The following is a 24,870-nucleotide window of genomic DNA, read 5'->3' as shown; positions in this document are numbered from 1 at the left end:
AAAACCTATGTAGAAAAACGTAAGAAAGTGGGATTTTTTGGAGAAAGGCCAAGTGTGAATCAAACTCCCTTATTCACTTGCTATATGGTGATTGGTAAATCTCATCCTTGCTGCACCTCTGTTTCCTCATTCAGCATGATCAGGCAGCTCTCTCGTAGGTTCTCATGAGAGTTAAGTGAGTTAATCCACATAAACCTGCTTAGAATTGTGCCCGACAGATATAAAGTACTAAATAAATGCTAGTTATTATTATGGCAATAGTAATCATCAAGTATATATTTCTTGTTCTGTGTTTATTTCAGTGTGTGTGAACTGCGCCATGTGGGTAGCTTCAGTGTGTGTAAGCTACTCACTGGCTCATACCTGCAGAAACATTGAATTCTTTTAAAATAAAGGAGCTTTGAGGAGCCAAAGGATATTCCATGAACATAATTGTGTATCAGAAATGCAGTGAGAATGATGGTCTCCTGTAGCCCGGCTGGACTTAGGAAGGGGGCCTGCTTGTGTCCTTCCAGGAAGAAACCTCTGTGATTCAGTTTTCTGAGTTGAATTAGTCAAATAATTGCTCCCTTTGTCCACTTTGTCCGAGAGCACAGCCTGTGTGTATGTGTGTGGGGGGATTTCATGTGACTGTACATTCTTTCTCTAGGATGAGTCTACCTGTTGCTTGAGGAGTTGAAGGTTGGCATTTTCTGGGCTTCTGGGCTTCGTGTGGTGCTGTGCATTTTGTGTTTCTTTTAAAGATAAGATGAGGCAGTCATAGGGGGAAATTCTTGTTTGATGGGTTTGACAGGTGCCTTCGATTCTGAAATGTCATCAAGGGTAGAGGAAAGGGAGGTGAGCAGGAAGAGTTGGGGAAGAGAGGACAGAAAATGGAGATAAAAAAGGAAGAGGAAAGAGGAAAAGTGAGTGAATAACTGACAGATTCAAGCCATGTCTGTTTACCCTTGTCCCTCATAGCTGGAGATTCCAGAAGAGCTCAGAAACTGATCATCACTGCAGTTATTTCCACTGCTCAGGGATAAAGGATTTTAAGAGAAAAATTCTACTTTGGGCTTAATGTTTTCTGTGCAGTAGCTCAAAGTCACAGGGTAACTGAAAGGTCCCCTGCGTCCAGCAAGAACAAAGATGAAACCAAAGTTTCCCAAACTCACAGGGATGTATCCTGATTCCCCATCCTCATGGGAAATCCCATGGAATGGGACTGGAGTCCCAAGTTCTCTCTGTTCCTTTGGCCTAGTTAGGTAACCCAAGTTCAGGTCAGTGGACTTAAAGTCAGCACACTTCCAGTGTGTGACTATTAAGTGAATATTAAGATACCCACTTACCTGATTCCTTTCTTACCCCTTCCTTAGTTCCCAATTTAACAACTAGCTTCCACTATTCCTTATTTACACCTATCAGCTGGTAAAGGTCCTGTTTTTTATTTTTTAATTGTGTAAAGTTTATTAATATTTTTATTAATGAAGTATCACAGTTTTACATTCTTGTTAACATTTGACAGTTCAGGAATTCTCCCCTCAGATGTGGTCACCAGAGCTCTCCCACCACCATAGCACCCACAGTCCTTGCCAGGGTGGTTTTTTTAATTGGAAGTAAATTTGGATGAAGTAAATAAATAAATTGAAATAAATAAATTGAAATAAATTTAAATGAAGTAAGTTTGAATCATGAGAACTCCATCACCCTTAAAATTTTTTTTGTAAGTGTCAGGCATACAAAGGTCTCCATGTTCTTGGTGCCTATTTGCTGCCCAGGGCTGAATGAAACCCTCTGCAGGGAACGGGCAGGGTGAACTCCATCAACCCCTAGCCCCTGTCACTGCCCGAATGTCCAGAAAGCCAAGAGGAAAACCACCCCTGGCTCCATGAACATGACTGCAGTTTTTATACTTCTCTACTTAAGTCACACACCCCCTGGTTTAGCTGAGGGCTTTATATACACAAGCAAACATGTGTACAGGCTTGCACAAAAGGTAGGCCGGTCTTATGACTGCTTCACTTGGTAAGTCCTTATATTCACGATAATAATAATAGCTAACAAGTGCTTGCTGCAGTAGGAACTGTTATAAGCATGTTGCATGTATTAATTGATTTAAGCCTCATAAACAACCCCATAGGGCTTTATAGGATTGTTTATAGATGAGGTAACTGGAGTATAGAGAACTTAAATAACTTGTTCAGGTCATAGGCTAAGTAGCAGAGCTAGGATTTGAGCCCATGCAATACTGGCTCTAAAATCCCCGTGCATTCCACTACGCCCTATTTCATGTCAACTCTGGAGCAAAGGAAGTATAGGCATGTGTAATCTCTTGGGAGTGCTATATATATATATGTTGCAGTTACAGGCCCAGTGAGTCATCATACATTTATCACAACAAAGACCCTGTGCCCTAGCAGAAGGTTGTTCCTGGCACATGTTCCTGTTCTCTTCCATGGTGTGCAGGTGGCCCTGTGAGCACAGGCCACTGTCACCCACATCCTCTGAGGATACTGGGAAGGAAGAAGGTGCCGATGCCCAGAGCCAGAGTAGAGCAGACTGGGAGACTTCATCTTGTTTTTCAGTTGGGGTTGGGGAGCTTTGTTCCCATCCATCCTCCTCTTGCCCCACCAGAGATCTAAGCTCTCCATAGCCATAGGATTTGATCAAAGGACTTGACTCCAAATCACGCAGATGACAGGAGGATGTAGAACAAGGGGGCAACTTGGTTCCAAGAGGACATAAATTGTACATTTGGTTATGAAGAAGAGATTTGTCCTGCATCTCTAGAATCTTCCTTCTGGAAAGGGGCAGTTCAGATGACCAAGCCAGAGCAAGCTAAGAATCAGGATAGGTACACTTACCTACAACCACACAGAAAAAGCAATTACCAAATAATGCACCACCACCCAGATCCAACATCATTACTCAACTCATATCACCTAGGAGACACCCATTAACCTAATCTCGGAGACATACATTATGAAAAAAAAGATGCTGATATGATCAACGAATATAATTCAAATCAAAGATACAGACATTGCCACCAAACAATACTCAAATTCCTCCAGCTCAGTGTTACACAAAGTGCAGTCACCTTGATACAATGTACAATACCACAAAACACCAAGTAACAAGCCTGAAGCTAGCTGCCAGAATGAGCTGGGGCACAATGCAATACATAGTAACACACAACACAATTCAAACTCCCCATCCCACAGGCACACCCATACACAAAGGCTGAAATCGTGGGGCCATCTGAGTGATCTCAGTACTGGCCAGATGCACAGACTGGGCCAGTAGTGCAGGAGCTGACACTTCTGCCGACCCAGCAGGAAACAGTCACAACATCAGCTTCCTCAAGTCCTGTGCGCTCCTGATCCCCAAGCACAGTGCAGCCTGTTAGAGAGAAGCAGCACCATCTATTTCTGCAGCAGGTGGAAGTGTCCAGACCATACCTCCAATAAGGCCTCTAGGCTCTTGTTGCTAGTGAGAGAGTAAACTATCCCCTGAGCCTGCTTTCTGACACAGGACAAATCAGCTCTCTCCTGGTTGGGGTTTAATAAGACTTCACTGTTACTGAAAATGACAGAGCTCCAGGGTTGGAGGAAAATTGGGGGTGGGGTGGAGGGGGCTCGCTAAGCTGGGTGTAGGAATTCCCCTTCCTTCACCAGCCCTGCCTGCTGTGGCCATTCCATAGCCAAAGCCCTCTTGCTGGGTGTTCACTGAGTATCGATTCAGTCTGCAAGCAATTTTAATATTTCTTCAGGGACTTTCCAGCAACAGCACAAGTCATTAATTCACCCTCCCAAATTGCTTATTCAATAGCAGGAACATGGCTCCTGAATAAAGTCCCAGAATTTATGTGACTCGCACGAGTCAGGAGGTCAAACAACTGTTATGGAGCGAAGTTAAAAATCCAAATAAAATATTGACACTTTTTTGGGGAGGGGGAAGGGGGAAAGTAAAGGTATTTAAAATAGGTTTTTGTTGCAATGCCCCCAGGATAAAGAATGGAAGGAGACTGAAGACAAGTTGGAGTTTATAAAATCAATGGAATTTATTGCACATCTACTTGGCATTTAATAATTCTCTCATTTCCACATCCCCCCACCCCCATCCCATCCTGGCTACAGAGAGAAAGATACACAGGTATACAAATGCACATTTATGCACATCAATATTGTGCATGGGCCAATATAAAATCACAGTTGTGGTGTGAACATCTCAAAACCCTGGAAAGAGAGCAGTGGTGAGTGTAGAGTCACATATGACTGTGACTTACATGTGTGACAGAAATCGGCAGGTTATTCATGAAGGAGGTTTTAACAAATATATCCAGCACTATAAATCTTGTATCAATACATTAATGCACATATTCATATAAAGATACACTAATCATGGAAATAGTTTCTGGAAACACAGAAACTGAGAAACACATCCCTTTACAGTTTGCCACACAGTCATGTACATGAGTTGGAAACTAGATACACACACACATACAATTTGGAAAATCTACCACCACCCCCCGAACCTTGCAGTGCATATAAAATACACTAAAATCATAGCCACTTAGCTTAAAATTGTAGTTGTAGTGTAAACATGGTGTTTATCAAATATAACTGTGGAAGTGGGTAAGCATGTTCAGAATCATAGCTACCTGCAATCTCTGGTAATTGTTGATATACATATTTGCTCAGTTGTCCAGATCATGGATGTGAAGAGACAAAAAAAATTTTGTTTGTGTTCCATTTGTTAATAAATGAAAAGAAATAGTAATTTAGGTATTTCCAGAGGAGGTAATATGGTTCAACCTACAGACAGTGATGTCATAGACCTGGATCCAAAGTCTGGCTCCATTGCTGTTAAGCACGTGGCCTTGGGCAAGTTGCTTAGCCTCTCTGTTATCTCTTTGGTAAAATAGAGAACAGGCCGATTTGATAGAGTTGTAGTTAGGATTTGAATGAGAAAATGCATTTATTACAATGACTACCATATACTGAATATGAAATAAATGATATTTATTACTTTTACTATGATTATATCAATATATAGCTTTTATTCAGGCCCTGCCTCTCAGAGAGTCTACCCTCTGTCCTTGAGAGATTGATTTATTCTATCCAGTGAATAGCAGCATGGGTTCTGAAGTTGGGCTCCCAGATTTAAATCCTGACTCTGCTATTTATTGCTATGTGACTTTTAGCAACTTACTTAGCCTCTCTGAGCCTCAACGTCTACATCTACAGAATAGAGATAATAATCTTTATAAGAAGTGAGAAACAATTTAAATGATCCACATAAAGTGCTTAGCAATGGAGCCAGACTTTGGATCCAGGTCTATGATGTCACTGCCTGGTATGCAGTGAACATATATTAGTCACGATGTCCCTCTAAGATTATGCTGTTGTTACTATTAATCATAATCATGACACTCATTATTCAACAAATAGTTTTTAAGTATTTACATTATGCCAGGCACTGTTGCTAGGTGCTAGAAATACAATGGTCAGGGAAAATAGGCGTGACATCTGTCCTTGTGGAGCTGAGTCAAGTGGGGTACTCATGTGAATTGAGTAAGCAAAAGAACAAGACCCTTAGGGGAAGAGGGGGGTACAGAGAAGTAGATTGGAAAGCCAGGGTGGAACCAGATTGGAAAAGATTTTGAAAGCCAGGCTGAGGAATTTTGAATTTATCCTGCAGGTAATAGGAGGCAATTGTGGGATTTAGCTGCATCACCTTCTTTCAGAAGGAAACCAAGAGAGACTCAATGGATTGTTTTTGAATACAGGAGTAACTAGGTGAGAGGTGGGTGGGGCTAGAGGCTGGGAGACCAGGAGGTGTGCAGGCCCCACACTTCCTTCTGCTTGCCCAGGGGGATGGGCATGCCATGGGGGCCCAGGTGGCTAGGGAGGACTTGGCTCCAGCAATGAGTCCACAGCAGCACCCCTTTCACCAATGTTTTGGGCAGCCTTCTAGCCTCTGAGCCTCCTGAGTGGGGCCGTGGGGTGGACAGCTGGTGGACCCCAGCTTAGCCTGGAAGCCCTGACAGATGAGGGCAGGGCCAGTGGCAGAGGAGCTAGTCTGGTCACGCGCTGGGCTTGGCATGCACTGCAGACTGGTTTCCAAATGGTTAGTTAAACACATTGCCCCTTAATTTTTAAACCTATGCATATCTTGAAGTTAAATCAATCCATATGCTTACCATTTATCATATAAACCATCACTATTGCCCCCTTGGGCCAGCCCCATGGCCCATCTAGCCTGGTAAATTGTATCTGGCCTGGGCTCCCAGGGACATGTGGCAGAGGGGTTATAGCCCTCGGTGCCGCTCTTAGGAGACTAAATTGACAAAGTATATGCCTGGTGTCTATGGAACCCGCTGGGAGTCTCGTCCAGGATTGCACCAAAAACTAGTCTGAAATTATTTGTATTTTTAACCTGTACTTTAATTTGCACAGAGGAACAGCTGCCGGTAGTTCCAAACTGCAACCGAACTTCTGTATCAGTTGGGGTCAGGATCAGAAGGTGGGGAAAAATGTGGATTGAGGGAAGTGTGAGTCATCTACTAGGTTTTTTAACTTACTTACTCCCAACTGTCTTAAGGATGGTTTCCTTACTCCCTGGCTTGAACTAGTCTTCTCAAATATTAGAGAACAACCCTGAGAATATGCTTACAGAATTTTGGGCTCCACCGCCCTTAGAAATTCTAATCAGGGCCTCCCCGGTGGTGCAGGGGTTGAGAGCTGGGTTGAGAAGCTGCCCGCAGCCTCTGCAGTGCTGGTTCAATCCCCGGCTGCTGGTCGAGGGTCCCACATGGTGCGCAGACCTCTCCTGCCGCCCGCTGCTCCCCTCAGCAGTGTACTTCGGTCCTTCTGCCTGTTCTGTTCCCCGCTCTGGCTCTGGTCAATTTTCTCACCCTCCTGCGCTTCTGACTGTACCCAGTGCTTTTATAAATAAATAAATAAATCTTTAAAAAAAAAAAAAAGAAATTCTAATCAGCTGTCTGAGTGGGCCCTGGGGGTTGCCTTCTAGCACACATTCTGAGGGATTTCAGTGCCTGGAGTTCGAGGGCAGTAGTTTGAGGACCCCCTTCTCAAAGTCCTTTTTAGTAGGGTTCCTATCTCTTAGAGCTCAGTTATGATTTCTGAGAAGGAACCAAAGGGGCAAAGGGTCTTGACACATTTGGGGGACCCTCTAAACCCAGGAATCCTGTATTCCAGCTGTACCCTGATGCAGCCAAAGTGGAATGCCCTGCCTATAGCACTGCAGAGCGGCCTCCTCTCATCAGTGGCCATTTCCATGCACAGCCCCTACCTGACATCTGGTCGGTTGTCCAAATCGATACCTGCAGGGCATCTGAGTGGGCATGGGCAGACGACTCTAAACTCGGTGCACACTGCTAAGCTGGAGCCTGGAACAGCAGAATTTATGTTCAGCATTTCTGGACTGCTGGTGGGGAGGGGAGGGTGGATGCTGTTTCCTGTGGGTTCCTGTGGGGAGGAGGTAGTAAATCGTAGTTTTGCAATTCTTGGGATGTACAGCCAGAAGATTCTAGTTCTTTAAAGTTCTCAGGTGTAGGGAGAGAACAGGAACCATTTTGGGGACAAGTGAAAGTGAGCTGGATGGTGTATGATCTCTCATTTGGGGTTCTGTCATAGAAAGCCTGCAGCTGTTGGCGTGGCTCTGCCTTGCCTCGGGGCTGAGCCAGGGACATGTGCCTGATGTGGGCAGCTCTGGAAGGCTTGAGGTGACACAATTACCTGCATTCGTTGGGCAAAATATCCTTTGCTGAAGCAAATGTTAGATTGTCCCCAATTATGGTCCAGTCTGCAATACCCGGGTGGCCTGAAGTCACTGGCAGGGGAACCTCCCACTGCCAATGCAGTGCGGTGGGTGGTGGGCCCAGCTGTGGACCTCCTTTGAGTTATCAGATCAGGAAAGACTTTCCCCATAGTGTAGATGAAATGTTTTCTGCGGAGACTCTAAGTAGACAGTCAACCCCGGGATGATTTAAACCCATTTCTGTATGTGTATATGATACATGTGTGTAGGTACTTGACTTCTTGCCCCAAACACCCTTTAGGCAAAGCAGTGAAGTGGCCAGTCCTGGTCAGCCAGTCCCACTAGGAAGTGACTTATCTACCCTGAGAGGAGACAGTGAATTCTGGGCAGCTGAATAGGATCCACGGGAACTTTGGAGACCTGTGGGTGTGTCTCACGTCAGCAGCTGCTTCCAGCAGGTGTTGCTACTCTCTCTTTAGAGGGGACCGCTGGAGCTCAAACAGTCCTTACCTTTGTTTCTTAGAACACAACAGAATAAGAGGCTGGAAGTAGAATCTAGGAGTTTGCATGCTGGGCTTTGGAATCCTCTCTCCTGGTAGTAGTGTAGCTTAGTGGTTAAGGGTATGGCCCTGGGGTGAGTCCCCCTGACTTCAAACCCCAGACTTGCTATTTATTAAATGGATCACCTTGGGGAGTTATAATATGCCTTATCTGCAAAGTGGGTTGTTGTGAGAATTAAGTCAACTACTTGTTTGAGGCACTTAGAGTATTGCTAGCACATAGTAAATAGCACACAATAGTTTTTCTTACCAGAACTTTTGTTAAGAAAGCATTGCTCCTAGAAGTCCTGGCCAGCCTAGTCCTGGAAATGCTGCCACCTGACTTTGCCAAGGTGAGCTGTCTGAGGCCACCTCGACGCTAACAGGACCCCTCTTGTCTCTGCCTGAGGGTGAGTTTCTGCACACCATTTGTTATCATATAATATAATGCAATATAATATCATACATAACATAACATAATATGATGGGTAGGTTAACTTGGAAACCCTGAGGCGGACAGTGGATGGATGGATAGATGAATAGATACATTTGTACTAAGTATACATACATTATATCATTCTATTGATTTGTAAAAAGTTCCCGGTCTGCCTGGCTGTAATGAGATTTTTGAACTTTGCGTGGCGATCAATGAGAGGAATATTATTGGCCTGGAGAATTGATATACCTGCTCTCAGTGGCTTGTTCTGCTCCCAGGCTGCCCCGGCCCCCCAGGTGTACGATTCCAGCAGACACTTAACCTTTTTTACAGTGTCATCAGGCTAAAAGGAATCTAATAGTGACACAGGACTTGTGCTCAGCACTCTGCCACTATTGCTTTCCTGTCACAAATAATTTATAGCCTTCTATTTCCATCCGTGAGCCTGCACCCCAGCCTGCCTCCTGCTTTCCCCCAGCTTTCAGAAATCAATATACTCACCAAGCCACTTTGGGACTTGAGGGTGCAAGGAGACAGACAGACAGACAGACAGACAAAGAGAAGGGAGACAAAGGGGACAGTCGGAGAGGGGAGAAAGAGACAGAATGGAGCATGTAGGAAGGAATGAGAGAAGGAGGAAGAGGGAGAGGGATTAGAAGCAGAAGAGGGGTACACATCTCCCCAGGGCTTTCTTAGTGGTACGAGCTTCTGCTTCTCCCTGAGTTCCAGGAATAGGAGACGTGTTACATGCTTTCGTTTTAACTCGCAGAACTGATGAAACCCTGCTGATCTCCAGCCTGGTGGGGGATGGAGGCCTCCTGGGAGTTTGACCAAAGAGAGAGTGACTCCCTTGCCTTGCCATCCTTTACTCTAGAGCTCTGCCTCTGCCCCGGCATCGCCTGGCTCCTGAAGGAGCTGCTTCAGACCCCGGCAGGGATTCCCAATCTGTTTCCCAAAAGTCTCTCTGGTATAGCTTTTTTTTGGGTCAGACCGTGACACCTGCTGCTGCTCTTCCCAGAGCTTCATCCATCAGCAGATCGGCCAAAAGGCCACCTGACTATGCCGGGCTCAGCCCCTACATAGGAGGCAGGAGCCTCAGGTCACCCTTAGGAATAACAATACTAGTAGTTACTATCACTGTGGCTGGCATTTATTGAGCCAAGCACCATACTAATCATTGTACACGGATTACCCTATTTAATCCTCGCAGCAGTCCTGTGAAGTGGATAATGGCATTATCTACTTTTACAGATGACGCGATAAGAAACTGTCAGGAGTTTCACAAGCAGTAATTAACAGAGCTGGGACTGAGACTCAGGCAAACTGAACCTGGAGCCCACCCCTTCCCCTTTGCTCCCTGTGGGAGATGCTGATTGCCTGAAGTCTCCATGCTGGGCCCAGGCAAAGCCCTGGAGGTTCCCAGGAAAGGTGAGGGAGAAAAAATATCTTCATTTCAAGAAGTGGGGAGCAGGCAGGACAGTCTTTCTGTGGAAATAGGAAGTGGCACCTCTCAGCCCCCAAGTAGATATGTGCCCCCTGATCCTGACTGTACCCTCCAAGGATCCATACTGGGGCACTTAACTTTTAGGCCATTCCTTCCTGAATGTTTTGTGGGGTCAAGAATGAAAAAGATTTGGAAGAGGAGAAAAGGGTGGTTAGGAGAAGGAAGGGTAGAAGAAGAGGAGGAGACCAGGAAGAAGTGGAGGAATAAGAGGAGGAAGAAGGGAATAGGAGGAGCAAGACAAGGATGAGGAATGGGGGAAGCATATCAGACAGTTACCCAAGGATACTTTGCACTATCCTTTTAACCCTCCGTGACATTGCCATGAGTTGTTGGTTGTGTGTGGGAGGCGGGAGGGTAATGGATGACCATCAGGCTTCCACGGGCCCAGTTCTTAAATTCCCTGAGATCAGCTCTGGGACTAGCAAGTGCCCATTGCCTGGGGGGCATGGATGGTCGTGGAGAGCATTAGTCACTCACAGCAGGCACCCTGCGCAGCTCCTCCCCAAGCACCACCAAGCTGCTGTCAGGGAGTAGTGATTTTCCATCACTTGCTGCCTCAGCTAAATCTGTACCAGTGCCCCAGGGGTCAGAGGCTCTGGGTAACAAAGACAAACTCCAGTTTCCCTTCTCGCCCAGTTCCAGCCCTGCAGCTCCTGAGTACTGAGCCATCAGTCCTTGAGCCAGAGCCACCTGCAGGCCCAGTAAAATCCCAGACATGTTTGCTGCAGTGAGTTAGGAGCAGCTGTCCTGAGTTGCTTAGTCTCCTTCTAGACTTTTTTTTTTTTATATAGAGGCATGTTTTATTTATTTATTTGTTTGTTTGTTTTGTTTATACATGCACTGGGTACAGTCAGAAGCGCGGGAGGGTGAGAGAATTCACCAGAGCCAGAGCGGGGAGCAGAGCAGGCAGAAGGACCGAAGTACACTGCTAAGGGGAGCAGCGGGCGGCAGGAGAGGTCTGCGCGCCATGTGGGACCCTCCTCCGGTGGCCGGGGAGCAGCCGGGGATCGAACTGGCACCGCAGAGGCCGCGGGCAGCTTTGCAACCCAGCGCTCAACCGCTGCGCCACCAGGGAGGCCCTCCTTCTAGACTTCTTGTAGACCAGTCAACACTGTCTGATCTTTCTCGTTGTGATCTTGATCCAAATCTCCTCCCAACTTTTGGGGATAGACTTACCTTGTGCTTTGCTGAGAGATAAAAACTCTAAAAGCCCCTTTTTGAAGCACTGGGTCCCCTCTCACTAGCTCCTCCCCGTGGCCTCTCCTCCTCCCCCTGTTCTGCCTCACTCTTGGAATCATCACAGGCAACTTCAGTCTCTTCCCTCCTCACCAATTCTTCCTCTTGGGTCTACAAACTTATCCAGGTCTTTTCCAGCCTAAACAGCCTTCCCTCCACTAAGCTGCCAGTTCCATCCTCCAGCTTCCACACTCTTATCTCCTTTCCTTTTCTACCACCTTCTGAGGGCAGTAGTCTACTTTCACTGCCTCCCTTCCCTCCTACTCTTTTGCTAATCTTTTTCTAACTGCCTCTGGCTCCAGTTGCTTTGTCAAGAATACTCACCCCAAGGTCACGAGTAGCCACCAAAATTCCCAAACCTGTGCTGTTCTTATTTCCAACCCCCTTCCATCTTCATGTCATCTTTGACACTCTGCAAGTGGGTGTCTTTTAGTATCTGTTGCTTAGACCTCTTGTCCCTTTCAATATTCCTTTCCTTGACCATTTCCTAAGACGAGAGCCATGTTGCCAGCTGGGACATGGCCATGCCCACCTGAATGCTCCACTCCCAGCTCAGACACCACCTGTCTGGGACGAACATTGCCACTTCCCCCCAAAACAGTTCCTTCCCCTCACCCCTCTTCCTGATGATGGAACAAACCCCGAGCCTTCTACTTCACAGACTTTGGGGTCTTAGAGCCACAGCTGACTCCAGTTCATTGCTAAATCCTGGCCGTTCTATCTTGGTGATGTCTTCCAAATGCTTCCCTTTCTTTCCTGAGACCAGCTGCTTATGGTCAGTACCTGTATGTTGCTTTTCCGGATCAGTATGTACATGTCCCCTCTAGTTTAGAAATCACTTATGCCTTGAGACCTTCTAAACCTATATATTGGGGGAAGTATGGCAAAGTAACAAAAAGCACAGATTTTGGAGTCGGAATTCTAACTCTGCCCTGACTCGTAGTGTGATCTTGAGTAAGACGCTTCGCCTCTGTCGGCTTTGCTTTTCAAATCTGCACAATGAGCGTGACAGTATCTACATTGGCGGTGACTGTAAGAATTCACGTTTATACATTGGCATTTATGGTGTGTGTGTATATCTATATGATATGAAGAACAGGTAATATTGGTATATAGTAAACAATCAATAAGTGGAAAATTGCTATTACTCATCATTTCCAAGTTTTCCGCCTTATTTCCTCTTACTCCCTCCCATACCTCCACCGCCCCGGCTGACTGGTCAAGGTGAGAGGCTCTAAAATGCCTGCTCACTCAGCTCCTTCGCTTGCCCTCGCCTTCTCCAGCACCTGCCTCAGTGCCCTCCCTCTGCTTCTCTGTTCTTGGAATCATATACATCTATGTATTTTCACCGGGAAAGGCCACCTTAAGGCCCCATGGCTTAAACTCTTTAGAATTGAAGAAACTGAGGTCCTGGGAAGAAGAAAGGCGAGTCCACAGCTACGTAGCCACTGAGTGGAGTCAAAAGTGGGACTGAGGGTCCCTCCGTGCAGCCTGGCGCCCTCTCCACTGTCCTCAGTGCCTCTGGTCCCTCACGGTCAGCCCCACTCTGCTCTGCAGATCAGATTTTATCTCCTCAAGTGACTTCTTTCCCAACCCCCATCCCTGGAAGGGGGGTGATTCCTACTCCGCATCCTTCTGCATTTCGCCAGTTCCCTCGGGGTTCCTTAGCTTTCTCTGGGCATGAATCTGCCCTCCCCAGCTTCATTCCCAGTGCTGTAAGGCAGGGGCCTTAGGTCTATTGCCTGCGAGGGTAGTGAAAGCTGGTTTGAGCGGAGGACACTCATGGCTGTGACTCACCTGGTTGGTTGAGATGAACTTGATTCGCACCTCTCTGGGGAGGGAAGCAATGCCTTCGGAAAAGCTGCTTCCAAAGGCACCTAATTTGGCCAGCGCTTGAAGGGGCGTATTCCTGCATCCTGGCCCCAGGTTGGTCTTTTGCATCACTGAGTCCTGGGGCCTCTGGATCACTGACAAACAGGCTTATGCCCAGCTGTGGGATCTTTGATTTGGTCCCCCACTCATGGGAGTGCATGAGGTGGGCAGCACCAAACTTCTACCTAGGCTGGTAAGTAGCTATGGCCCAAGTAAGACCCCAGAAGAGGAAGCCATCAGGCCCGGGAGCCCACTGGGGACAGAGCTCTGGCTTGCTAAGAGCAGCGCATGGACTCAGGAAGAAGGTGTTCAGGGCCTGGCATCTGGCAAGGAGACCATGCTGTATTGGACCTGGGACCAAAGGATCCTTCTTAACTCAGCAACGGGGAAATCTTGCCTCTTCCCTCAACTCTGGAGGATGTGATACAGTCCCAGTAGGGAAGCCAGCTTCAAAATGACACCCCCTCACCCCCGACCCAGCCAGCCCTATTCCCAGGAGGAGATGGGCGTGCAGTTGAGCAAGGAAGGAGACAGCAAAGCACCAGGGCAGTCTCCACCCCCCAAAAAAGAGCGGGATGCTGTGCCCCACTCTGCTGCCCCACGCCTTGCACCAAAAAATACAAGCTGCAAATTGAATGATGTTCACGGCAGGACAGAACGCAGCCTGCCTCGCCCAGGTGCTCCCTACACTAGGCTGGACCGTAGAACCATCTGGAGGAAAAGCTTGTGCCTCGCAGCAGTCAGGGGTGCAGGGAGCAGACAGGCGAGGAGCTGAGGAGAGCTCCTCTGCAGGGCCGGCTAGCCGGACGGCGCAGGGGGGCATGTGATACATGACGCTGTTGTGATGCTGTTGCAGGATCATCCGGACCAAAGTTCAGCAGCCTTTCCACCCTACACCAGATGGGGCCGGGACAGGAGTGACTGCCCCTGGCCACACTATTGGTAAGAGGCTCAGGGAAGGGGGGAGGCCGGGCCCCACCTAGGAGAGCCAGGAACTGCTCACCTGCCCCACCAGGAGGTCCAAGGTCTAAGGCCATATTCTAAATCCCAGCTTTCTCGGAGACCCAGGGCTTGGGATCTCCCCAAGAGTGACCAGCTCGCTGGGATGCTCCCTGCCCCCACCCACATCTCCTGGCAGCTGCCTGGCTGTGGTTAGCCTGTCTCTGTCTCTCTTCAGTGTATTTCCTCCAGTTTTCCTTCCCTTCCTTCTGCTTCTCCATCTTCTGTTTTGATATGATTTGGCCTCCCTACCTGTCCCTCTTTCAATTTACTTATATTCCATTTCTAGTTTTATTTAATTTTAAAAAAATTATCCTTTTCTTCTCCCTTCCACGCCCTCCTCTCCTCTCCCTTCCTGTCTGCCTTTCCCTGGCTCTTCTCTCCTTTCTGTGCCTGTTCCTCTGTCCCGCACCCTCCCTTCACCTCTTGGCCTGCCTTGATCTCATTGTCTCTCTCACCACATGGTGACTCTCTGTCTCTCCCCAACCTCCTTATTTTTTGATCCTTGCACAGGACGTCCCAGAGACCAGACCCAGGTCTCTCAGAATACCTCCCAGCGCCCCCCCCCCCCACTGTCTTCCCTTTGGCTGAAGGGCCCCTGGTGCTGCCAGCCACAGAGGAGGCCTGGGCTTGAGGGATGGGCTGTGGTGAGCCTTGCCCTGCTGCCCCGCTTGGCAGCTGTTCCCTTCCTTTTCGACCATCAGGAAGTAGCCAGGGCTGCTCCCAGCCCTCCTGGAGTTGGGGAGCTGTTGCTTACTGGCCTGAATTACAGCACGTGCTGGGAGGGAAAGCTGGGCCTGGGCCTTGCCTGCTTGGTCACACAGAGTGAGAGTGTTCACTAGTTCGTGCCCTCGGGGAGAAACTAGGACTTCTCAAGCGATTTCAAGACCAGAAGCAACAGGGAGAGAGGAGCTGGCACTCTGGGGACTACAGGACCATTCTTGTGTCTCCTAGAGAGTCAGAGGCGGACCTTAGAAAGCCACAGACTCTAAATCAGGGCTGGTACAGACAGCCCGGAAGACTGCAAGACCACAAGCTGGGTTCCTTCAGAGGGATCGGCCCAGCCCCAGGAGGGGATGTACTGTGCCATTGGCACCCTGGAAACTGAGTCGCTTTCTGGTTTGAGTCAGCTCAAACCTGTAGGTTTGAGTCAGTGAGACCTGTAGGTCTGCAGAGAAGGCCTGGGGTTGACTGGCCGCCACTTGCCCACGCTGGACAGGAGCACAGCGACATGCTCATCCTTAAACCCCAGGGGGAGACGCCTCCTCTCTCCTCCGCCCCCGGGGTTGGGGCTTTGGCCTGTGATCACAACTGCTCTCCTGATGGCATATCCTCCTTGCTCCCATCCAGTTCCCAGTACGGCCTCCCCTCCTGTTTCCAGCGCCTCCAATGATCCAGTGGGGTCCTACTCCATCAACGGGATCCTGGGGATCCCTCGCTCCAATGGCGAGAAGAGGAAACGTGATGAAGGTAGGGAGGCGGGCGGAGACTTGGCTTCCCCTGTGCATGCTTTGTCCTCGGGCTCAGAGCTCCGGTTTCGCCGGGCCTCACAGCTGCTCTGCTGTGAGATCAGTTTTAGCAGCAAAGCCCAGGTCCCCCCACTGCCCTGCTGGCTCCAGAGAGAGGGAGGCAGGTTGCTGGGGGACCATCAGCCTCGCCATCTGTTCGGCAGCCCCGACCGCCTCACCTGCCGCTGGGTCTCACCCTGAATATCCCGGTGGGATGCCAGGAGGAGAAGCATGAACCGTGTTCCTCGGGAAGGTTTGGGAGGTTGAGGGACAGCTGGTCTCTGACCTGAGGAGGGAAGACTGACCTGCCTTGTCCTCACCTGACCCCAACCCATCAGGACATGGGGGGTAGTGTCCTGTGCAGCTGAGCCCAATGTCCTTTCTCTCTGACATGTGGACACCACCCCCATAACACCGCTGAGGGAGGGAGCCCCTGTCTGTTCTCATGGAGGAGACACCTCTCGGTCTCCTCTCTGGAGCTTCCCCTCACTCCCTGCCTGGTCTCAAGGCAAGACCAGCAGTTAGGCAAGACATTAAAGGGAAGGGAAGGAAGTGAGAGGAGAGAGTGGTGGCCAGGAGCTTGGGAGGGGCTTTTTGAATGTGGTGACATGAGGGACCCCTAGGTGACCGTCTTTTGATAATTGAGGCCAGACAAATGAGTCACGGTGCCGGGAGGCTGCTTCCTGTCCCCTCTGGGGAAGCAGTCACCACTTGGTCTAGGGACAGCAATGATTTTAAGTGCATCTCCTGTGAAATAGAAGCCTCTAAGATGGGGGTGGCCACACACCCCTTTAGGACAGTCCCCATTTATGCCTTTGTTTCTGCATCTTGGCCAGTCAACATCTCCTATCCTCTCAAAAATGTCCTGTTTGGACAATAAATCATATGGTGATTCCAAAATAGGTAAACCTTTGACTGAGGAAGCTTTCGGGGCTAAGGAAGAGAGAAAGGGGGGTCAAGCTGGGATTTCCCTGAGTTCAGGCTGAGGGAAAGGAGGGTGTGAGAACCCTGGTCTCCAGCGGAATGGACGGAGCAGAGGAAAGGCCTGGGCCTGGCAAGACAGTGATGACCTGGGGCTGGCCTCCTTCCAGAAGCCCTAATGGCCTCGTTTCACAGGGAAACAGCTTGTCTGGCTCTAGTTCGCCTTCTTCCAAAATATCCAAACCCATTTGGCTGCCACGGCCTTTGCCACTCACTAAATTTCATTGTGGTTGTTTTGGCGGCAGCCCCTGATGGGCAAGGGGAGGCTGCGTGAACAGCCGTGAGTCTCCATTCTCCCCGGGGGGGTTACCCATATTCAGGCTGTAGCCAAACTCCCTGGCGCCCTGGGGCTCTCTCCATTAACTGCCAGCCCTGCATTTGTTAGAGTGTGAGATGTCTAGGGGGCTAGGGGAGGCCACAGGACCCCTCTGTACTTTCTCCCATAGGTCTGTGGTGGGGACCAAGCATGCCCTCTGCTTCCTGGCTCTGTGGGCCATGAAAGGAGGCTGGGGGTAGGGAGGCACTGGCTCGAACTGTGGCCACCCAGGTCGGACCCAGCCGGCCTGGAACAGAGTGAGCTCCCCTCTGAGCCATTGATCACACTCATTGTTTTAAGTCGTTCATTTCCGTGGCCCTTTCCTGCTGCATCAATTGCATCAATTGAAGAAAGGCTTGGTGCTTGGGGTCCCAAAGCAGAACAAGATATGACTCTTGTCATTAAGGAGCTTATAGTCTAGTGGGGTGTGTGAAACGCGTGAGCCTGGAGAGCAGAAAGGCCTGTCAGGTACTTGTGTGATGAGGGGGTCTGGCTGCAGGCCATGTTGCCCAGAGAGGGAGGGCATAGACTCCAGGAAGGGCCGCTATTTGAGGAGTGGCCTGAGCAAGCAATGAGAGGCAGGTTCAAAGACAATGGTCATGTGACATTCTATCTGATAAACTCAGTCTTGTAACCAGCAGGCACCTTGGTGAGAAAATGCAGGGGACTTTGGCTGGATAAAAGGGCATGAGGGGAAGCAGGTGGGGTGGGGCTACAGGGAATTGGGCCAAGACTGGACCCTGTAAGGAGCTTGGCCTTTCTTCTGCAGGTGTAACACTGTAAGCATCTGAAAGCAGAAGGGAGCAGTGTAAGGCAGGGTTGGGGTCGCTCACCCTCTAGCAGGGTGGCAGTAAGTGACAGCGAGGTGACACCTCGGAAGCAGTTGGAGTCTTTGGGGTAAGAGAGAATGGGGCTCTCTGCATCACCTCCTGCTGCTTAAACACTTATTTCCTGGGCCTAGTCAAGTGGCAAGAAGGATCAGAGGTCCCACTACCTGGGGGCGGGGGGCGTTGTGTGTCTTCTCCTGGCTACCCCCTTCCTCTTGGCCAACCCCAGATCACATGGCGATGTCCCTTTCCTGGCTAAGGTCAGAGACCATAAGGGAGACTAGGTCTTCCTAATGCCCTTCCGCTAACACACACGCACTTGACCCCATACACCCAAGTGAGAAGGGAGAGGAAAGGCAAGGCCAGAGCAAAGGCAGACCTTCCCCGCCCCCACTTTCCACTCTGGGTGCCTCCAAACAGCCAGGGCCAGTTTGCATTAGGGAGCAGCTCAGATGATTAAGAATAGGGGAGATAATTATGTGTCAAGATGATGTAGCCCAACTCTGCAGTCAGGCCAAGGTAGCAAAGCAGCTGGCAGGCCGGTTGCAGGAGGCTGCCTCAGGCATGGCTGCAGACACCCAGGTGTGTCCTTCAGCTATTGGGCCAGCACCACAGGCAGAAGAGGAAACTGACTTGGGACACTGAGGTGCACTTGGATGGGATCAGGGACACGTGGCAAGGGACTGGACGTTCCAGGGCATGGAGGGGCAGTCTCCCTCCATGCCCTCCCCAACCCTCCCCACTCCTTCCCTCAGATTGGCCCTCTGCTGGCCCCAAGCACTGTGTGACATGTCCCTAGAAGTGTCATCCCCCTAGGGCAAGCTGTGAGCCTCTCTGTCCCCAAGGAAGCCGCTCTGGCTCCTGCCTCAGGGTACATTTCGGCCTATTCTTCAGCTCTAACAATGTCACGGTGGTGGGCATTAGCGCGGACAATCACTGCAGCGTGTGCTGGCATTATTGGAGACAATCTCAGCAGTAGTTATTGGTGTTCACAGTGATAATACCCAGAGCATTATTGGCATTGGCACTCGGAATATGGACAGTGTCATTAGTATCTGCAGCAATCATATCTGGGGGATATTAGTAAAGGGCCGATCAGCTGGGACTCTGGGGAAGCAGGAAGCTGACAGTGGCTGTGAGCCTGAGAGGCGGCCTCATGACTTGGCCTTTGGAAGTCTGGAAAGATCCCCAGAATCTCCTTTGAGAAATATGCTAGTTAAGCTAAGAGTCCTTTCCCTAAGAGTCTAGTAGCTCCCAGAATGGGACAAGTAGACAGAGCAGGGATAGATGAGGAAGTTATATCATAAATCCCCCAGAAGATGGGCTGTCTGCCAGTCTGAGAAGGTAGATCCCCATTCAGGATCCTGCTGAAATATTTACCCCTTTAGCTACGTAGCTGCTTACATGACTGGAGGATAGAGACTCTTGTATTTCCCCTCTCTCGGGTCAACCTGGAAAACCAAAGTCCTTCCTTTGCCTTCACCCAGAGGCCCAAAGCATTGCTGTCTGTCGGTGTTGCTGAAGCACAGAGCAATTACATAACTTGTCCAAAAATCCAAATGAAGTCATATGGTGTGAGTCTGTTGATCTGTGTGAGGGGAGGTGTGTTGGTATCATCCTCTGATGTGTGGGATTGCAGGGGGCCGTGACTTTGCATTCCATTAATTAGCTGCACAATGAATTGTGCAGTTGAGCGCTGCCAAACCGTGCAGTTGTGCGTGTGCAGGCAGGCAGGTTGCAGGGCTGCAAACAGCACGTTCTGTCCCTGCCCCCAGTGGTTCCTTTCTGCTTTGGTCGAAGCTGTAACTGGAAGAAGCAGTTTCTTCCCTTAGTTATTCCTCCTGGACATCCCCAAGTGTGATGCTCAGGTTAGGTTTGGAGCAAATGAGATTAGGCTGTGGTGATGAACCGCCTCTGTCCAGGTAGTATATCTAACTGAAGAGATGATCTGGGAGCCCCTGGTTTCAGGCAAGGAAAGGCTTCAAAGACCCCAGGAAGGAACGTTCAGGTCCCCCTGGTGCGTGACCTGAATGGGGGTGGGGGCGGACTCTGGAATGAGCCACGACTGGACTTGAATCCTAGTGCCTTGGGCCAGTCACTTACCCTTCATCAGCTCCACCTCCTCATCTCTAAGATGGAGATGGTAACTTCCCGAGATGAGGCTACAGAGTTGAGCCAACTCCATCTTGGAAGATGAGGAGAAGGCCTAACTGGCAGGTTAGGTCTCAAGGGGAAAGGAAAGTGATGTCAGGAAGAACTTATCTGGGCACAGGCTCTTTAACCTTGGTAAGTACTGTGGCGCCAGGAAGTCGGTGTTGGGACAAGCTAACCTGATGGGGACAGGAGGTGGGCCAGGACGCAGCCTCACCTGTTTGTCTGGGAGGGTCTTTGTCCATCTCCGCTTGCTCGTTCGCTCTGCGCTATCCCGTCGAGCCGTGTGTCTTAGCATCCATGGGCATTCTGGATGCGTGTAAATAACCTAGGACCCCCGTCTTTCTAACAAGAAGGCTCCTCTATCTATTTGGGGTGTCTTTCTGTTCCCACATGCAAGCTTATTTACCTTGGAAAATGTTTGTTTTATGGACCCATATGTAATTTTTACATGTTTATGCCAATGTGGGTATTTCTACCCACATGTTCTGTGGGTGTTTTCTACCATTCTGAGATTTTTGGGTGAAAGGGGACATGGGATGCCAGGCATTGGCAGGCAGGCCGTTTTCTAGGTCGTGACATGCTTGAAGAGATGGTCGGATGTGGGCATGAGCGTGTCCGCCCGAGCCCATGATGGGGAGAGCTCTCAGCCAGGCCTGAGTGTGGTGTGTCTGTGGTCCTGAGGCACAGGTTGGCATGCAGTTTTGCCCAAAGGGCCCTGTGGGCCTCTCCCCAAATCCTCTTGGCAAATGGATGGGCTGTCCTGACCTACCTCCAGGGATGGCCTGGGGCCCACTGAGCCTGAGGAGACTGAGGAGGCTGAGGCTGGGAACCCCGACACTCTCAGGCTGTGTGGGAGTTGCAGCTCAGAACCCTCGCAGCCACTTGAGAGGAGCCTGGTCTCCCAGTCCCAGGGTGTTGCCCCTAGTCGTCTGCCTGCCTGTCTTTCGGGACTCTCAGTGTCTGTCTGTCTCTTATTTGCTCTAGTCGAGGTATACACTGATCCTGCCCACATTAGAGGAGGTGGAGGTTTGCATCTGGTCTGGACTTTAAGAGGTATGGGGGCCAGAGGGGACATGGTGTGGGGGTCAGGGGCAAGAGCTGGGGGTGGCGGCTAGAGGCCATTCAGAGAGTGGATTCCTAAGCGGTGAAGGAGAAGGTGGCTCGGGCTTCACTGGGAAACCAGGAGGCTGATGGAGTCTCAGGCTCCGGATCACTCCGCATGGGCCACAGCGGGCTTTGGGGGCTGAGGCCCCAGTGGCCTGGGGGTCAGGCCCTCAGTGGAAGGGGGACACTTTTTCCAGCCCTTGGAAAAACAAAGAGCAGATCGGGTAGTAAAACAAAAGCAAAGGAGACCTGGAAGCACCTGACAGCCCTAATTCATCACGGCCCAAGTTTTTTCCTGTGTTCCCATTATATTTGTTTGTAAAAGTGGAAATCAATTTTGAAGGTAATTTTCTGGAAAGAATGGAAGGGAGGTGGGAGGGCCGGATAAGGCAGAGATGGTAAAAGGAAAAATTTAGGCCAGGCACAGCCCAGGGGCAGCTCTTGGCAAGGTGAAAGAAAATTGCATATTCAATCTCCATCCATGAATCTCCCTCACTGCTGCCCGCCTCCTGCTTGAAAACAATGAAGGCTTTTTCCCAACGCTGGGCAGGGCCTCGGTATCAGCCTCACTTTAACTTCAGGGTCATTAATTCCCTGATTATTGAAGGAGAAGAGAGGGTTGCAGCATCGTCAATTCCAAAGGCACCCCCCCCATGTGATCAGGCCCTGGATGGGTGGGTGGGGGGCAGCCAGGGTGAGGTGAGGTGTTGTTTCAGAAGAGCAAAGGGGTGGGGAGGGAGGAAATGGGGAGCCAACTGGACTGGGGGGAAGGAAGCCAGGAGGAGGGTGGAGAAAGGCAGTCATTACTGCATACCTCTGTTGTGTTGTTATTGCAAATTAAAAGTAGCATGTTCCACTCCACAGCGATCTTTGGGGAGGGAGGGGCACTGAGGGAGGTGGGGGATCTTATCATTGCTTCTTCAGCAGACCAGCCGTGGTGTCACCGTGTGAGGTGACATTTGAATTTACAATTCCGCTGAGAAAAGCCATTAATTCACAAATTAACATTTCTCCCTCTCCCTCTCTCTTTAACACTCTCTCCCTCTCTCACATGGATGTGCAAGCAATTGAAAAGACAAAGGAAATAGCCTTAAGGAAGAGACTTTACTGCTAGTCTGTCTGTGCTGAGATTGCTCCCCCTGCTTCCAGATAGATAAACCAATTACCTGAGCTGCTCTGCTCCTGGCCGCCCGATCGCCTCCTTTTGTAGGCTGCCGCGGTGGCTGGATCACACTCGGTGTATCTCATTAATGTAAACCAGGCCTGCCCTGGCCACCGGCTCTCTTCCCCACGCTCTTTCTGGAGGGGCAGCGGAAAGAGTGCTGGTGTCAGGAAAGGCAGACGCGGAGGACCCCAGGGAAGAGGAGAGGCCGCCTCAGCCCAGCTGCCCAGGCCCTGAGACTTTGGGGGTGTAGCGTGCTGTCCTGGAGGAGGCTGATGGGGAGTCTGCAGGTGAGCACCCCCCGGCAGGCTCGCATGGCGGACATTCAGAGGCCGAGGCAGGACCCAGGGCCTGTTCTCTGTGGGCTTTTGGCGCAGACGCAGGGGGCTGGCAGAACTAGCGAGGGCTCTGAGTGTTCCCTGCCTGGGAAGAGCATAGGGAAGTTTTGCTGAGCACACACCATTTTAGTGGAGCAGGATTCAGCCTGAGGGAGCTGGGAGGAGTGCAGATGAGGGCCCGGAAGACATGGTGAGGTTGCAAGATATCAGATAAACGGTAAACGAGGTTGCACTGATTCCTTAACCTAAACCCCGCTCTTGGGCACAGCTGTGTCTGTGTACCACCTCGTCCTTACACACACACACACAGGGAGTGTGTGTAAGCCATTCCAGGTCCTGCTTACAGAAAACCCATCGGAGAGTGTGGCCCTGGGTCGCTTATGCCCTCAGCGCTGGAGTGAGCTTGTATCATAGGAGGAGCGGCAGGGCCTCCCTCTGCTCTCACTCTCCTCCAGGCCCTGTAAGAAGGGGCTGTATTGGTGGATGGAGGTCAGGCGGGCCTGCGGGTTATTGCTGGAATGGTGTGATTTCACAGAACTATGTTGCCCAGCACAGTCATAGATTCTGCCCTCCATGAGGCAAGTCCAAGGAAAAACTAAGATTCAAAGGTCAGCATGCACTAAGACACTAAAGAAATGAAAACCACCCCACTATCAACACACTTTCACTGTTATGATGGTCTCTTCCAGGTAGCCTGGGACATGAGGCTGCTCAGACCTGAGGGGGAGGTTTGCTCTTATTTTAGTTGGATCAAATATTTTTGCCAAATTCTGGGTAATGTTGGCCCTGGGCCAGCTGAACACTGACCGTGTCATTACACAGAGGTAGGGTAGGCTTTGTGGCTGATTTTGGCTACCTTTACCTTGGACCCTGAGCACATCTGGGCTTCTCTGGGGAAGTACAGGGTTAGCCATGCCTGGTGTAGCTACATAGGGTGTGAATTTGTCTATAAATCCCTGCGCTTGTACAGAAACTGCAGCCAAATCATTAACCTCCTTAGTTTCCCAAGCAGTTCATGCTGGATAGTTATATTTGGTTGTCTGAGGAAGTGTGTTGAGGAGGTGTGTTGAGATTTACACAAAAGAGTACTTTTTTCCTCATAAAGTACCAAAAAATCAAAATAGGCTGACACCACCCCCCAGGCAGAAGGCATGGATTTGCCGAGAAAGGGGCTGTGTGTGGCCCTTGGCCACTGGAAATGGGGTGGTGTGGTCCAGTAGTAAAACTCTCAGCAAAGACCCTAGGCCCCCCACTCCATGTCTGTATACTCTGGGCACTTGTATGCACCCCCCATCTTGTCAGAACGTGTCTTCCCAGAACTAGTCTTCCCAACTTCCAGGGTGGCGACTACCTTCCACCCTGCAAGTAAGAGTCATTCTCCTTCCCCACCCGGCAAGGGCACCAGTCGAAACACCCCAAAATCCACTGCCTCAGCTCTGCCCTTCTCCCTCAAGTCAGGCCAGGCCCCAGGAGGGAGGAGCCAGGCGCTGAGGCTTCACCCCAAGCCCTCCTACTCCCAGGCTCACCTCCTCCTCTGCAGGCCGGCTAAGAAGGGCAGGGGCCTCGGGGACCCCTCAGAAAAAAGGCTTTGGAGAGAGCGTGGGCTGGGGGCACCCAGGATGGCTGTCCACCGCATGAGCGAGCCCTGGTAGCCTCCGATACCACTGCTGGCTAAAAAAGAAGGACCCCTTCCCTACCGGCCTCCCTCAGGGCCATGGTAACTGGGGGGCTCTCTGGGACCCTCCCCATCCCACCTCGTGGGATGGAAAGACAAGGAGGGTTGGGGGAGGGCTGGGCCTGGCTCAGGGGCTGGAGACAGATCACGAGCCTCAGAGCCGAGTGGCAGCAGCGCCAGTAATTCAAACCATCCTGACCCTTCAGTGAACCTGAACCTGCTGACCTTGACAGCACCAGACAAGGGAGGCCTCACAAACCTCTCAACCTGCGTGGAGGCCTTGCCTCCTCTCCCCCCTTCCTTGGAGCCCCAGGGCCCAGCCTCCAGGTGGCTCCTAACTTCTCCATCCCCACATATGTCAGCCTCCCTCCCTCCCTGGGGCGCCCCCCTGGCTGCCTCAAAACACCCTTTGTGCTCATCTCCACTAGCTGCGAGTACGTGGGCATCCCAGGGGATGT

The 24,870-nt window shown here is 50.4% G+C and overlaps 1 protein-coding gene across 9 annotated transcripts in view; it reads left to right on the top strand.

Annotated features, from left to right (window-relative positions):
* Nucleotides 1–24,870, top strand: part of PAX2 (paired box 2) — a gene marked incomplete at both ends in the record, with an annotated part of 76,368 nt that overhangs the window by 16,847 nt on the left and 34,651 nt on the right. For 6 of the 9 annotated variants that reach the window (XM_084245004.1, XM_084245003.1, XM_084245000.1 and 3 more), the window contains 2 exons: nt 14,205–14,290; nt 15,698–15,817. In XM_084245004.1, coding sequence (XP_084101130.1) covers nt 14,205–14,290; nt 15,698–15,817 — 206 coding nt within the window. Of the gene's footprint in view, nt 1–14,204; nt 14,291–15,697; nt 15,818–21,117; nt 21,187–24,870 lie in introns of all 9 variants that reach the window. The other 3 variants (XM_084245002.1, XM_084244999.1, XM_084244998.1) reach the window with 1 other exon arrangement.

This window comes from Talpa europaea (assembly GCF_964194135.1).
Source record: "Talpa europaea genome assembly, chromosome: 10".
NCBI classification, from domain to species: Eukaryota; Metazoa; Chordata; class Mammalia; order Eulipotyphla; family Talpidae; genus Talpa; species Talpa europaea.
The sequence above is the reverse complement of the archived record's forward strand: the minus strand, read 5'-3'. Positions and strand labels throughout refer to the sequence as shown.